Genomic DNA, 12548 nt, shown 5'->3' on the forward strand with positions numbered 1-12548 from the left:
CTTTTTTTAATTTTAAAATTTAAAATTTGAATAAACATAAAATAATTAAAAAAATGAAACATCTTTTTAGAAGACAGATTTACGAGTCAAAACAGACAATTTCAGTTAGAGGTAGACTTAAGTTGTTACATCGTTACCTATACATATCCTTCTTAAAGTCTTGGCATCTCGAACCTAAGGTTTGGACTGGACCGTGTCTCGTAGCTGTGATTGAAATTTATAATTTAACCCAACCATATGGTTAGTAGAAGATATTTCCTTTTCATTAATTTTATTTTATTAAAAAAAAAAAAAGTTAAAGAGTGAGCGAAAACAGGATAACGTTTATTTCTCTAGCGGTTGCGGCAGGAAGAATCAATATCAAAATGGCTTTGAGCTTGTCCTGCCATGCCGCGCTTCGCCTTCAACATCAAGGTTCCATTTCCAGCCCCCAAGCATCTCTTGATTCCCTCTCTTCATTTTCACGTAATCTAATTTTCTTCTTTCTTCTTCTTGTTTATTTTCACCATTGTTCTCAGTGGCTTCCAGAAACCACAGCAACAAGAACCTCGACAATGTAAGACGTCTTGTAAATCGAATTGGAATTTCTTCAGTTCAATCTTCTCCTCTTGAATCGCTTCGAGATGGCAACTGGATCAAGCTTATTTGCGGTGCAAGTTTCGAGGTTTAAAGGAAAAAAAATCCTTCAATTCGTTTGCTGCTTCTTTCCATTGACGTAGATGTTTGTTCTCTGTGTAGGATGTGGTTGATATTAGGAATCTCTCTCTTGTTTACACCCTTGCTGGTGGTAAGAACGACTCAATTTATGTTTCAATGGAATTTTCAGTTTATTATTGGATTCAAAACTATTTTGTGTCATTTTTGTCCATTTACTTTCATAATGTTCTTTCTGGCTTCTGTAGCTTCAATTTTTGTTCATTTTAGTCATATTCTTTGTGCACTTGGGTCTCTTACTTTTACCATTTTGATTTCCTTTTGCAAAATTTTAACAAACTTTCATGTACAATGGAAACCTTTTAGTATAAATTTATGGCTACTACTTGGTGAATTGAGTGTCATGCTAAAATTCTGATCGAAAGAAACGAAGAATGATAATGAAGGGACTAAAACTCAAAAAGATGAAAGTATATGTCTAGTGGTCCAAGCCCACCGCTAGTAGATATTGTTTGCTTGGACTCTTTGGGCTTTTGGGAACTCACAATTCCACCGTACGGGGCCAACGTACTCGCTGGCACTTGCTCCCTTCTCCAATTGATGTGGGACCCCTCAATCCACCCATCTTCAGGGTCCAGCATTCTTGCTGGGACACCCCCGGTGTCTAGCTCTGATACCATTTGTAACGGTCCAAGCCCACCGCTAACAGATATTGTGCTATTCAGGCTTTCCCTTTTGGGTTTCCCCTCAAGGTTTTTACAATGCGTCTACTAGGAAGAGGTCTCTACACCCTTATAAAAATGTTCGTTCTCCTTTTCAACCGATGTGGGATCTCACAATATGGATGAAAATGAATGTTCTAAAAGTAGATAGATGAGAATGAACCAAAACTGTAAGCATGGACCAATGTGAAGGTTTATTATTTTGTTGACTTCACCGAGGACTTGCAGTTGATTGTATTGACTGTGCTGCTGATGCCTCGGTTGTTAGTGCTGTGAATGAGGGAATTCAAGCGGCAAGGGATATCATTGATGTTCGCAGGCCGTGGGTGATGATTAGTGTCAATGATGACCAAGATCTTCACTTCCGCAAAGCTGGTAATTTCTTCTATCTTATTGCTAAAAGAATGTTGGGGGGAAAAGGTTTCAAAATGGCTTGTTTTGAAGTGTTGAGTTTAGTTTAATTGTTTTATTGCCAGGGTTTGATCCTGAGAATTGTCCACTTGACTGTTCAAGGCCTTGTGAAATTGTTTGCCCTGCTAATGCAATTTCACTACGGAAAGAAATAATGAACGAGCCTTCTGAAGTGGCCAGTTTGTCTGGAGCATTGAAGGTTGCTTTTCCTGTCCTCCCTTACTCTCTGGTTATTCCAAACTCGTTTACTAGGCCTCGTTTAATAGCCCTTTGATTTTTGAAACTTAAGCAAAACACTACTTTCACCTATGAGTTTTCTTTGTCTTGTTATCTTAGTTTTCAAAATTTAATCAAGAACTAAATGGCTATCAAATGGGTCTTAATGAACTTGCCCGCCCAACTCCAAGGAGTATTCGATGATGACTCTGGAGCTGGCTTCAATACTTCTATAAAGATTGGTGAGGTTGGTTGTGAGTATATGTATTGTTAGAAACTACGGCTCTCTACAATGATATGATATTGTTCACTTTGAGCGTAAGCTCATGGTTTTGCTTTTGGTTACCCCAAAAGGCCTCGTACCCATGGAAATGTATTCCTTACATGTATAAGGAATGGAGCCCTCTGCTTGGTTCGTATCACCCTCAGTACTCAATTATTATCAAAAACCTTATCAGCCATGCCCCTCCCCTGCAGGGCGGAGTTATCACGGAGCGATGTTACGGTTGCGGCCGCTGCTCTCCAGTCTGCCCATATGATAAAATAAGTATGTCTTGTCACAGATTTAGTTGTTGATTTGATGGGAAGAACGTAACCTTTATTTTGGATTGGTGCTGCTCTGCTGCTGATTCTTAACTTGTTTGAATTGATGCAGATCTAGTCACATATGTAAGGGATGCAGCTACTACTGCTAAACTTATAAAACGGGGCGACGTTGATGCTTTAGAGATTCACACCAATGGAAGGTATATATAAAACTTAGACTTTGAACTCTGAATGTTTAATGTTGCACTTTTGAGAACTCTTTCTTCTAGGCAAACCACTCCTTTTCAAGAACTATGGAATAAATTAGGGGACTCATCCAAATATCTAAGGCTTGTTGCAGTAAGTGTGTTGATTCTGAGCCTTTTCTCTCTTTTAGAATTTGAGAATTTTAGCCATCTTCCCCTTGCTTAATGTACAGAACTTGTACTTGATCCAGGTAAGCCTGCCCAATATTGGCGATTTAACAATATCTACAATGAAAACGATGTTCTCGATCATGGAATCACAGCTCCGTTGTTTGAACTTATGGCAGGTCTGCCTCCAACTTCATGAAGCCAACTGATTTGCTTCCATTTATATTACTATATCTTAGTTCTAAAACTTTTATTTGTTTTCACAATCATCATTTCGTTTAATCTGAAGTTAGACGGTCGGCCGATGAGTGGAGATATCGGACGAGGCGCGACGAGGGAAACAATTGCTTTTGCTGCTCAGTTAGCTCTTTCCAATGACCGTCCTCCTGGTTCGTGTAGAGATCCCGTCCCATGAGGCTCATATTCATGTCACTTCACTAACAAGCTTCTTGTTTCCTCTGCAGGCTTCCTTCAACTGGCTGGTGGTACAAATTTCTACACTGTTGATGGCTTGAAGAAACAGGGACTTTTTCAATCCCGTAGTAAGTTCGACCTCTCACCGTGTTTCATTTACATCAATATACAGTCTCGCTAGCTCGATTTTCAATCTAGAATCAAATATTTCTCTGCTACATTTAGAGGATTTGATGAGCAAAGAGCTATCAAGTTCATTGCACGCGTTGATTGGCGGTATCGCTTACGGGGGCTATGCTCGAAAAGTAAGTTAGTTCATCAAATTTGTATACAAAGTTTAGATTTTGAGTTCAAAAACCCTCTCTACGATCCATGTTTAATGTATTGTTCAGATAGTTGGAAGGGTCTTGAGTTCAATGCAAGCACAAAGTGGAGATTCCAATATTGAAGACTACCCGGACTATCTCCTGGCTGCACTTGTGGAAGCATTGACTTTGGTGGGAACAGTCAAATCCTATGATCCTTCTCTTATCAGCTCAGCAAAAGTTAACAACTCCTTAAGTTTGTAGTTCATTTCAAACCACACGTCGGATACTTTTGTTGTCATATCTGTCCGTTTCGTGTCGACTACTTCGGTAAACAAGCTCGAGACAGGAAGACTTAGACTTCTGCAACAAACTCAAAAGGTCAACTTTTTGCCACGGAAGATCAATCGAGGCAACAACCATAGAGCATACTTAGAATTCCGAGAGATCGTCAAAGTCAAAGTCAAAGGCTAACTCTAATACCAACAATTGGAAGCTTTGCTCATAATGTAGCTTTAGAGATTAGTTTGAAGAATACAACATTTTAACATAATATATATTAAATGAATTAAATTTACTGCGGTGAAATAGGGTGGGAGAAATGACATTATGTGGAATAAAGGTGGAGAATTTTCACCTTTTTGGATATTTTAATATTTACTTTTAAAAAATTAGAATTATTTTTTAAACTTAACTAGAGTATTTTTTTTAATTTTTTAAAATAAATGGTAGCAGTAAAAGTACAAATAAATTGACTAAATATTAAAATAATATTTTAATCTTATTTTCATGAACCCTGTTAGCTAGTTAATGTGTAGGGTAAATTATAAAAGTTACTCTCAATTTTACGTCAGTCAAAATATATTCTTCTTAATTATATATTCAGTTAATATTCAATTTGATCATGTTATTAAATAACCATATCAAATTAAATATGGTAAAATCATAATAACTATTATAAATATATATTCATTAATATCCATTGTTATTAAATAACCATATCATAAAATTACAATGATTATTTAATCAATTGTTTTTATTTTATTTTTAAAAGCTAATTCTTAATTTTATTTTTGTGGGACCCACAAATATTTCATTGTATTTATCAATAATCTACCACTAAAACCGATAAGACCCATAAAATTTAATTATGTCGAAAGATTCGTCTCGAGATATGTATGAATCTGATTCTCTTATTCATGTTGTTTAAACCGACCACGGTTTCAACAGTACTCAAGATGCCCATGGTTTGATTCATACCTATCTCGAAGTAAGTCTGATGGTTGATATTTAATCGAGACGCCCATTGTTTCAAATTTGGTATGTGTCGGTTTTACTTGTTGCCATATATATATATATAAAAGAACACATTAGTAAGAAAGAAGGGTGAAAAACATGGGTGTCTTCAGCTATGTCGGATTTTCCCTTTGTTGTGTTCTTTTCTTCGGAGTCGTTCTTTCACATGCAGACACGATGCTCCAAAACGACACTATATCGACCATCTGTCCAAATACCAATAACCCATTGTTATGCTGGCAAATGTTGAAACCGGTGAGAAACTTAGACTCTGTAAGCCTAACTAATTACACCCTCAACTTTACACGTACAAGCGCCGTCGAATGTCTACACTATGCACAGGGGCTCGAGGCAAAAGAGATAGCCAATCTAGAGCTTAAGAAACGATATTCATATTGCTCGAAATCCATAAAGTCTACGGTGACCGACATAGAAGTTGCTCAAGAATATATGGGTTATGGTTCTTATATTGTCGCCGATCTTAATACCATGGGTGCCTTTACAGATTCAGGTGATTGTCTAAATAGCTTCAATCAACCGCCACCGGAACCGTCGGTTCTTCAAAAGAGCGTCAAGAATCTTAATGATATTTGTGAGATTGCCTGTCATTTGACGCATTTTATCGCGGGAGATGATGCTTGAACTCAGTCATGGTGTGTTCAAATAATGTTTTTTTTTAATCTTTCGTGAATGAGATTTGAAAGTATTGGATCGTATTTTGATTTTATTAAGGATTAAAATAAATTATTTAAATCGAACACGAATATTGTCTTTGTAGAACTGTAATTGATTATCATCGTTTAATTTAGTTAATAAGTGTGACGCTCGTGGTTTGGTTCATACCTTACTCGAGGCGCCCATCTTTTCAACATCAATTTTCTTAATTTCAAATTTGGTATCTTTACTAGTTGCCATATATATACACACACATATATCTCTAAATTTCATCGGTAAGAACACATTAGTAAAAAGGAGGGACAAAAACATGGGCGTCTTCAGCTATGTCAAATTTTTCCTTTGTTGTGTTCTTTTCTTCGGTGTCGTTCTTTCTCATGCAGACACAATGCCCCAAAACGATACTGTATCGACCATCTGCCCTCAAACCAGGAACCCATCTTTGTGCAAACAATTGTTGAAACCTGTGAGCAACTTAAACGCCACAAATATGGCCATTTACATGATCCACCTTGCACATACGAACGCTGTCTGTTGGATGATGAAAGTCCCACATCGGTTAATTTAGGGAATGATCATGGGTTTATAATCTAAGAATACACTCTCCATTGGTGTGAGGCCTTTTGGGAAGCCCAAAGCAAAGCCATGAGAGCTTATGCTCAAAGTGGACAATATCATACCATTGTGGATAGTCGTGTTCGTCTAACACTGTCGAATGTCGTCGTCGCGCACAGCGGCTCGAGGCGGAAGAGACAACCAATCTAGAGCTTAAGAAACGATATTCAGAATGCTCGCAATGCATAGACTCTTCGGTGAGCGCCATAGAGAGTGGAAAACAGTACATGGAGTAATCAAATTACTATCATTTATTATAACCTTCTTTTAATTTATTTTTTTTACTTGCAAACCATAAAATTTAACGATGTGGAATCTAGATTCATCTCGAGATAGGTATGAATCTGATTCTCATTGACCATAGTTTTAACATTACTCAAAATGCTTATGGTTTGGTTCATACCTATTTCGAAATAAATCTGATGGTTGATATTACTCGAGGTACCTATCTCGAAGTAAATCTGATGGTTGATATTTACTCGAGGTGCCCATAGTTTCAATTCAATTTTCTTAGTTTCTCTCCAAATTCGGTATCTTTTCTGTTTTAGTTGTTGCCATAATATATATATATATATATATATATATATGAAGGGAAAGAAAACATGGGTGTCTTTAGCTCGGTCCAATTTGTACTTTGTTGTGTTCTTTTCTTTGGAGTTGTTCTTTCGCATGTAGATACAACGCCCCAAAACAACACTGTATTGATCATCTGCACGATGCCAATAACCCATCGTTATGCTGGCAATTGTTGAAACCAGTGAGAAACTTAGATGCGGTTGGCGTAACTAATTACACCCTCAACCTTACATATACGAGCACCATCAAATGTCTCCACCACGCACGGCGGCTTGAGGTGGAAGAGACAACCAATCCAGAGCTTAAGAATCAATATTCAAATTGTTCGAAACACAAACTCTTCATTGCCCGACGTAGAAACTGCTCAATATTGCATGGGTTATCATACCTATATTGTCGCCAATGTTTGTATCATGGGAGCCTCGGTCAATATAGGCGTATGTCTAGATAAATTAAATCAGCCACTACTGGAACCGTCAACTCTTCTAAAGGACATCAAGAATCTTCATGATATTTTTGACATTACCTCTCGTTTGGTGCATCTTCTTGCGGGAAATGATTTTTGAATTCAGTCGTGGTGTGCTCAAATAATGTATTTTTTATTTTTTTTATATTAATCTTTCAAAATTTAGATTGAAAGTATTTTTGATTTTATTAAGAATAAAATAAATTATATAAATCGAACATGAATCTTGCCTTTGAAGAATTGTTACCGACAATGATTCTAGACTTTCCAACCCCCTAATTAGTCCAATCTTGAAAGGAATTGATAGGGTTCGTACAAGCGGTGGATCATGTGGTTTACCAGCGTTGACAAACAACATTTGGCCTTTGGTGGCTATATTGTTGTCACAATTCAAGTCATCGGCGCCACGAGCGATGTCGACCAATGTCTAGATACCTTCAATCAGCCACCGCCGGAACCGTCGACACTACCAAAGAACGTCAAGAATCTTAGAGATATTTGTGACATTGCCTCTTATGTGGCGCATACTCTGGCCGGAGATGATTACTAAACTCATTATTCCAAATGATCAAATATTAGAGATTTAAAACTCTATTATTATAAAACGAAGAGAAAAAAACTTTATGAATTCAAAGATGATAATAAAAATTATTTTTTTAAATGCTTATTTTAGAATCGTGAGGTTGACGACAATACGTAACGTGTCAACACGGACAATATCTGCTAGTGGTGGGCTTAAATTGTTACAAATAGTATTAGAGTCAGACATCAGAAGGTGTGCTAGCGAGGACGCTAGCCCCAAGGAGATGAATTGTGAAATCTCACATCAGTTGGAGAGTGGAACGAAACATTCCTTATAAGAGTGTTAGAAATCTTTCGTTAGCAGACGCGTTTTAAACCGTGAGGTTGATGTGAAACATTCCAAATAAAGGTGTGGAAACCTCTCCTTAGCATGCACGTTTTAAAATTGTGAGGCTGACAATGATACGTAATGAAGCAAAGCGGACAATATCTTCTAGTGATGTACACACAATGATACGTAATGAGCCAAACCTGACAATATCTGCTAGCATATACACACATATATAGGACAATATCGGCTAGCAGATACATATACATATACATATACATATACATATACATATACATATACATATACATATACATATATATATATATATAGTTACCCTTGAATTTATTTATTTACGCATTTGCAATTTTAGGATTGGCTTTGAAGTCAAAATAATTGGAAAAATACGATACACTTCCAACGGCGTCGTTTTGGCTTGAAGAAAAGAAATTATTCAAAGTATTTTAAAATTAATAAAATAATGGAATGAATATTAGACTACAAACACAGCTGACAATTTCTGGTCTTTAATTTCAGCCAGAATTATTAAATATTTAAATCATTTTGCCTAATTAAATATATCATATAATTTTACTATTTTTTTTCTTATCTATTACTATTATTGTAAATATAAATATAATTTACCGACGTGAATATATGATTCAACTGTGTTCAGTGATAATTAACTTTACTCCAAAAAAAAAATTACTGACTCCTACCACTAAATAAAACATTAGTCTCATTTTAAACTTTATCAATATATTTTTTCTAAATTTTAAAATAAAAAATTAAAATTATTTGTAATAAACAAATAAACAAATTATATTTAAAAATATGTAGTAAAGACAAACCGCTCATGGACCATATCATTATTATATTTTTATTCTTAATTTAGTCGTTAAAATTTAATATTTAACGATTAAATTTTTAAATTTTAATTTTGTAATAATATAGTTATTGCATTTTAATCTATGCTATAAAAAAATTATTAATTTTAAAAATATTTTTTTTTAGTTCGGTACAATTATATATACATATTTTTAATTATTCTCTGACAATTTTTTAAAATATTTTTTTAATTATTTGGAAGGTAATTTTTAAAAATATATATTCATTTAAAATGTTTTATTAAAGAAAATTGAAAATTTTAAAATAGAGTTACCTCATTTAAATTTTTAAATTTACAAAATATCAAAATATAATCCAAAATTATGTGGACCGAGTCATAGAAAAATAAATTAATTTGGAGGCAATATTTTTCTTTAATTTTTAATTAAACGGTTGAATCTTGAGGATCTTTTATTTTATTAATTGTCAACGTTATGGACAATGGACAACTCTCCCTTTGAAACCCGCAACTAATTAAAAATTAAATCATCACCCTCACGCTATTGGATATTTAAATTTTTAACAATATTAAATATTTGCCCAAAATCCCATTTATTTCCACTTCCACCCCAATTACTTGACTAAGTCGCTTTTAATTAATCTTCACGAGCTACGCAAATAAATAATATTTTATTTTATAATAAACTACAAATAAATTAATTTAAAAAACAAAATTCATTATAGAACTATATGGTATACATGTATTCATATTCTTAATTTTTCGTATATTTTATTTTAAAATATAGTTTGAAAAGTTCCTCCGAGGACGACTCCATATAATTCGAAAAGCATATCCATATAACTGGCGGCTACCTAACTCGTCTATATTAATGGCTTCTATAGATTTTTACTATCTCGAGTTGACCTATTTAGACTGAATTATTGTACTCACGAAGAGATTTGTTTGCTCCCAAGAATTGAATCGCTTTAGACGAGTCTCGAGACAGATAAACGACATGTATTAATTATTACAAAATTAAAAATAATTTTTAAAAAAATTATACTTTACATTTTAGTGGAATATAAAATGAATTTTCTATGGTTGAGTTACTGAAAATAAGGTGCACCTTATTATTTTAAATATTTATTAGTCATTCTATCTTCAGGATTGGTCTCATTCATATGTGATCTTGGTTCATTTATGTATCTAATTCTTTACTTAGGTGTCACATGCCCACCAGCTTCTACATTGATTCGTCCTCGAACCACATATTATTGGGAGAAGTACCGCTATGATACAATTTGTAATAACTCAAGCCTAAGATTTGAATCAATATTTGGTACTTAATAGTCCCGACATTCCCCTACATTCTGAGCAATATAGACACATTACTTACTCCTCAGACCAACACTAGTATTTTCATGATATTTTGTCTTCACTCACATGTATCTTAAAAAAATTCAACCAATCACCTAACATAAAATTGTTTCAAACTAAACACGCTTAACTATAAAATTCTTTAGACATCATATCCTCATTTACTCGGGTGTCACAGAACAATTAAGCGCGTATATATGTATATATATATATATATATTAATGTAGATTAAAAAAATTTATGAAGTAAATTTATAATTTAAAAATATTTTAATTGAAAATTAGGTAGAGAAAGAGGGCTATTTTAGGCAATTTTATATTATAAATTGTCTTAAAATCATTATAAATATTTATGTAATGGAAGGCCACAAAAGTTAATTATATAAGATCATGAAACATGGGTTAAGTATTAATAATATAAGTCATACTAATTCAATAGCTAATAAATAATTAAAATAACTCAACGACGGAGACACGAAGTTATATAATTTTAATTAAATAAATTTGAAAATATAGACTAAATTAATTATTTATTAACTAGATTTTTTTTTAGAAAAATTAGTTTATTATAATTTTCTCCAATTTCAACGGTCAAATTTCCATTGTCTAAGGTACTGTCTTTTTAATATTTATTTATAATTTTTAAATTGTCATTTTTCATGGATTTAATAAAAATAATTACTAAAAATGCAATAAAGGGAAAATAATTAAAAAAATAGTTTTTTTTTTTTTTTATAATTAAATGTTCGGGTGGATCCATGTAGGAATCAACGAGACACGTGAAATATTTTCTATGTCTATTTAATCCTTAAATTTTTTTAAAAAATTATTAATTTTTTATTAATACTCCTAAAAATTTTAATTTTATAATTTTATTAGACATAAAAATTAATTATATATCTAATCCATCAAACTCATTTTTATAAAATTAAAAATATTTTAATAATTTATTACCCTCCAAATTAATTTTTTTTTTGAGAATATTAAATATTTTAAAAGTTGTATTAACATTTTAGACACAAAATTAATTTAATTAAATAACGTCTTAAACATTTTATAAAGTTTTAAGAATTTTTATGAAATTTTAAAATATCTAATTTAGTTTTAAGTTTAATAAAATTTTTAATTGCGATAAATTTTAAAATTTTAAAATTAATTAATTATATATAAATTAAATTTTATAATTTTATAATTTTGTTCCCGCCGTGAGAAGGATTACCATTAGCGAAATAAAGCAAAACATGAGAATCACGTGCTGATGGTCGTGAGCCAACCACCAGAGGCAACAGCGACCACGTGCCTGGATCATCTTCTCCGTTCCTTTGTCGCAGCTCCCTCCAACGTTCTCCAGTTTTACCATTTTCGCCTTCTCTATATAAATCCAATTCCATTTCCCAACTTCCAGTATTCAATTTCCCGATAATCCGCCACCGCCGGACTCCCTTCCTTCACTGAGCTTTCAGGTCCGTTATTCTCTCTTTCCCATTTTTTTTTTTCCGTTTCTATTACTCTATTCTGCTGTTCTTCCTGCTTTCTGGATCTGTTTTTCACTTCTATTCAATTTGAATTCCTGTTTACCTCTCTTACATTACGTTGCTTTCTCCCTGTTTTACTCCTAGTCTTCGGAGCGTCGCGTTTTCCGATCTCTTTAAAGCTTAGTTTCTGTGAGTTGAGAAGATTTTTAGATTTAAGATCATGTTGCTCGGCGTTTGATTTGCTGATCTGTTGGATTTGGTTGTCGTTTGTGTCTTTGAGGCATTGAACTCGTCCATATGTGTGGTCAAATTGCGAGGGTTTAACTCTCTCCCTTTTTGTTCTTGAATTTGGATTTTAGCAGATGCGTTGTTTCGAGGTAGTATTTCTTTAATTTGTTTCTTTCCTCCAGTTAATTCGGTAGATAATAATGCAATTCATTGAACTTCTTCCCGTTTTCCGAGATCGATTTGTTGAATTATGCACGGATTGAAAGCAGAACTGTTTAATTCTACAAACGTTATTCCCCTTTTTGTCCACCTGCTCTACTCGTCAATCTTAGATCGCCATGGTTTCTGAACAGGTGTCGTTAATTCATGAAGGGCTTTTAGTCGAAATGTAATAAAAGCTAAGAATCTTGTAATTAGCTATTTAGATTTTAGATAATCAGCTTAGTGATGAGGGAAGATGTATTGGGGATGTTCATTATGTCCAGTGAATCGTGTGTAGAAACCTTTTTTTTTTTTTTTTTTTTTTTTTTTTTTTTTTTTT

The 12548-nt window shown here is 33.4% G+C and overlaps 3 protein-coding genes across 4 annotated transcripts in view; all 3 read left to right on the top strand.

Moving 5' to 3' along the window:
• The first annotated feature begins 308 nt into the window (after positions 1-308).
• On the top strand, positions 309-4271 carry LOC111499161. Of its 2 annotated transcripts, none has more exons than XM_023150664.1 (13): positions 309-414; positions 519-664; positions 739-787; positions 1605-1751; positions 1853-1986; positions 2481-2550; positions 2659-2749; positions 2819-2888; positions 2986-3081; positions 3192-3291; positions 3367-3444; positions 3542-3621; positions 3709-4271. In XM_023150664.1, exons 1-13 carry the CDS (start codon positions 366-368, stop codon positions 3883-3885), a joined length of 1287 nt encoding a protein of 428 aa, XP_023006432.1. In that variant the 5' UTR covers positions 309-365; the 3' UTR covers positions 3886-4271. The 2 variants fall into 2 exon arrangements, with proteins under 2 accessions (XP_023006432.1, XP_023006433.1); XM_023150665.1 differs by having other exon boundaries at positions 3713-3857.
• A 699-nt stretch (positions 4272-4970) lies between these two features.
• LOC111499036 (pectinesterase inhibitor-like) lies at positions 4971-5675 on the top strand. The gene is made up of 2 exons (XM_023150478.1): positions 4971-5172; positions 5260-5675. The coding sequence occupies exons 1-2, from the start codon at positions 5017-5019 to the stop codon at positions 5557-5559; spliced, it is 456 nt and encodes a 151-aa protein (XP_023006246.1). The 5' UTR covers positions 4971-5016; the 3' UTR covers positions 5560-5675.
• Positions 5676-11571: 5896 nt separating this feature from the next.
• The window catches only part of LOC111499083 (ATP-citrate synthase beta chain protein 2-like), a 6510-nt gene continuing 5533 nt past the window's right edge, over positions 11572-12548 (top strand). Inside the window, exon 1 of the mRNA XM_023150541.1 lies at positions 11572-11767. The gene's annotated coding sequence lies outside the window, so the exon portion shown is untranslated. The remainder of the gene's footprint in view (positions 11768-12548) is intronic.

Source organism: Cucurbita maxima, unplaced genomic scaffold (genome assembly GCF_002738345.1).
Source record: "Cucurbita maxima cultivar Rimu unplaced genomic scaffold, Cmax_1.0 Cma_Scf00026, whole genome shotgun sequence".
NCBI classification, from domain to species: Eukaryota; Viridiplantae; Streptophyta; class Magnoliopsida; order Cucurbitales; family Cucurbitaceae; genus Cucurbita; species Cucurbita maxima.

Coding starts and splice junctions, on each gene's coding strand:
- LOC111499161 (XM_023150664.1), top strand. CDS start 366: ATGGCTTTGAGCTTGTCCTGCCATGCCGCGCTTCGCCTTCAACATCAA. Junction 2,551..2,658: donor CTGCCCATATGATAAAATAA/GTATGTCTTGTC, acceptor GAATTGATGCAG/ATCTAGTCACATATGTAAGG. Junction 3,622..3,708: donor ACGGGGGCTATGCTCGAAAA/GTAAGTTAGTTC, acceptor TGTATTGTTCAG/ATAGTTGGAAGGGTCTTGAG.
- LOC111499036 (XM_023150478.1), top strand. CDS start 5,017: ATGGGTGTCTTCAGCTATGTCGGATTTTCCCTTTGTTGTGTTCTTTTC. Junction 5,173..5,259: donor GCTGGCAAATGTTGAAACCG/GTGAGAAACTTA, acceptor CACTATGCACAG/GGGCTCGAGGCAAAAGAGAT.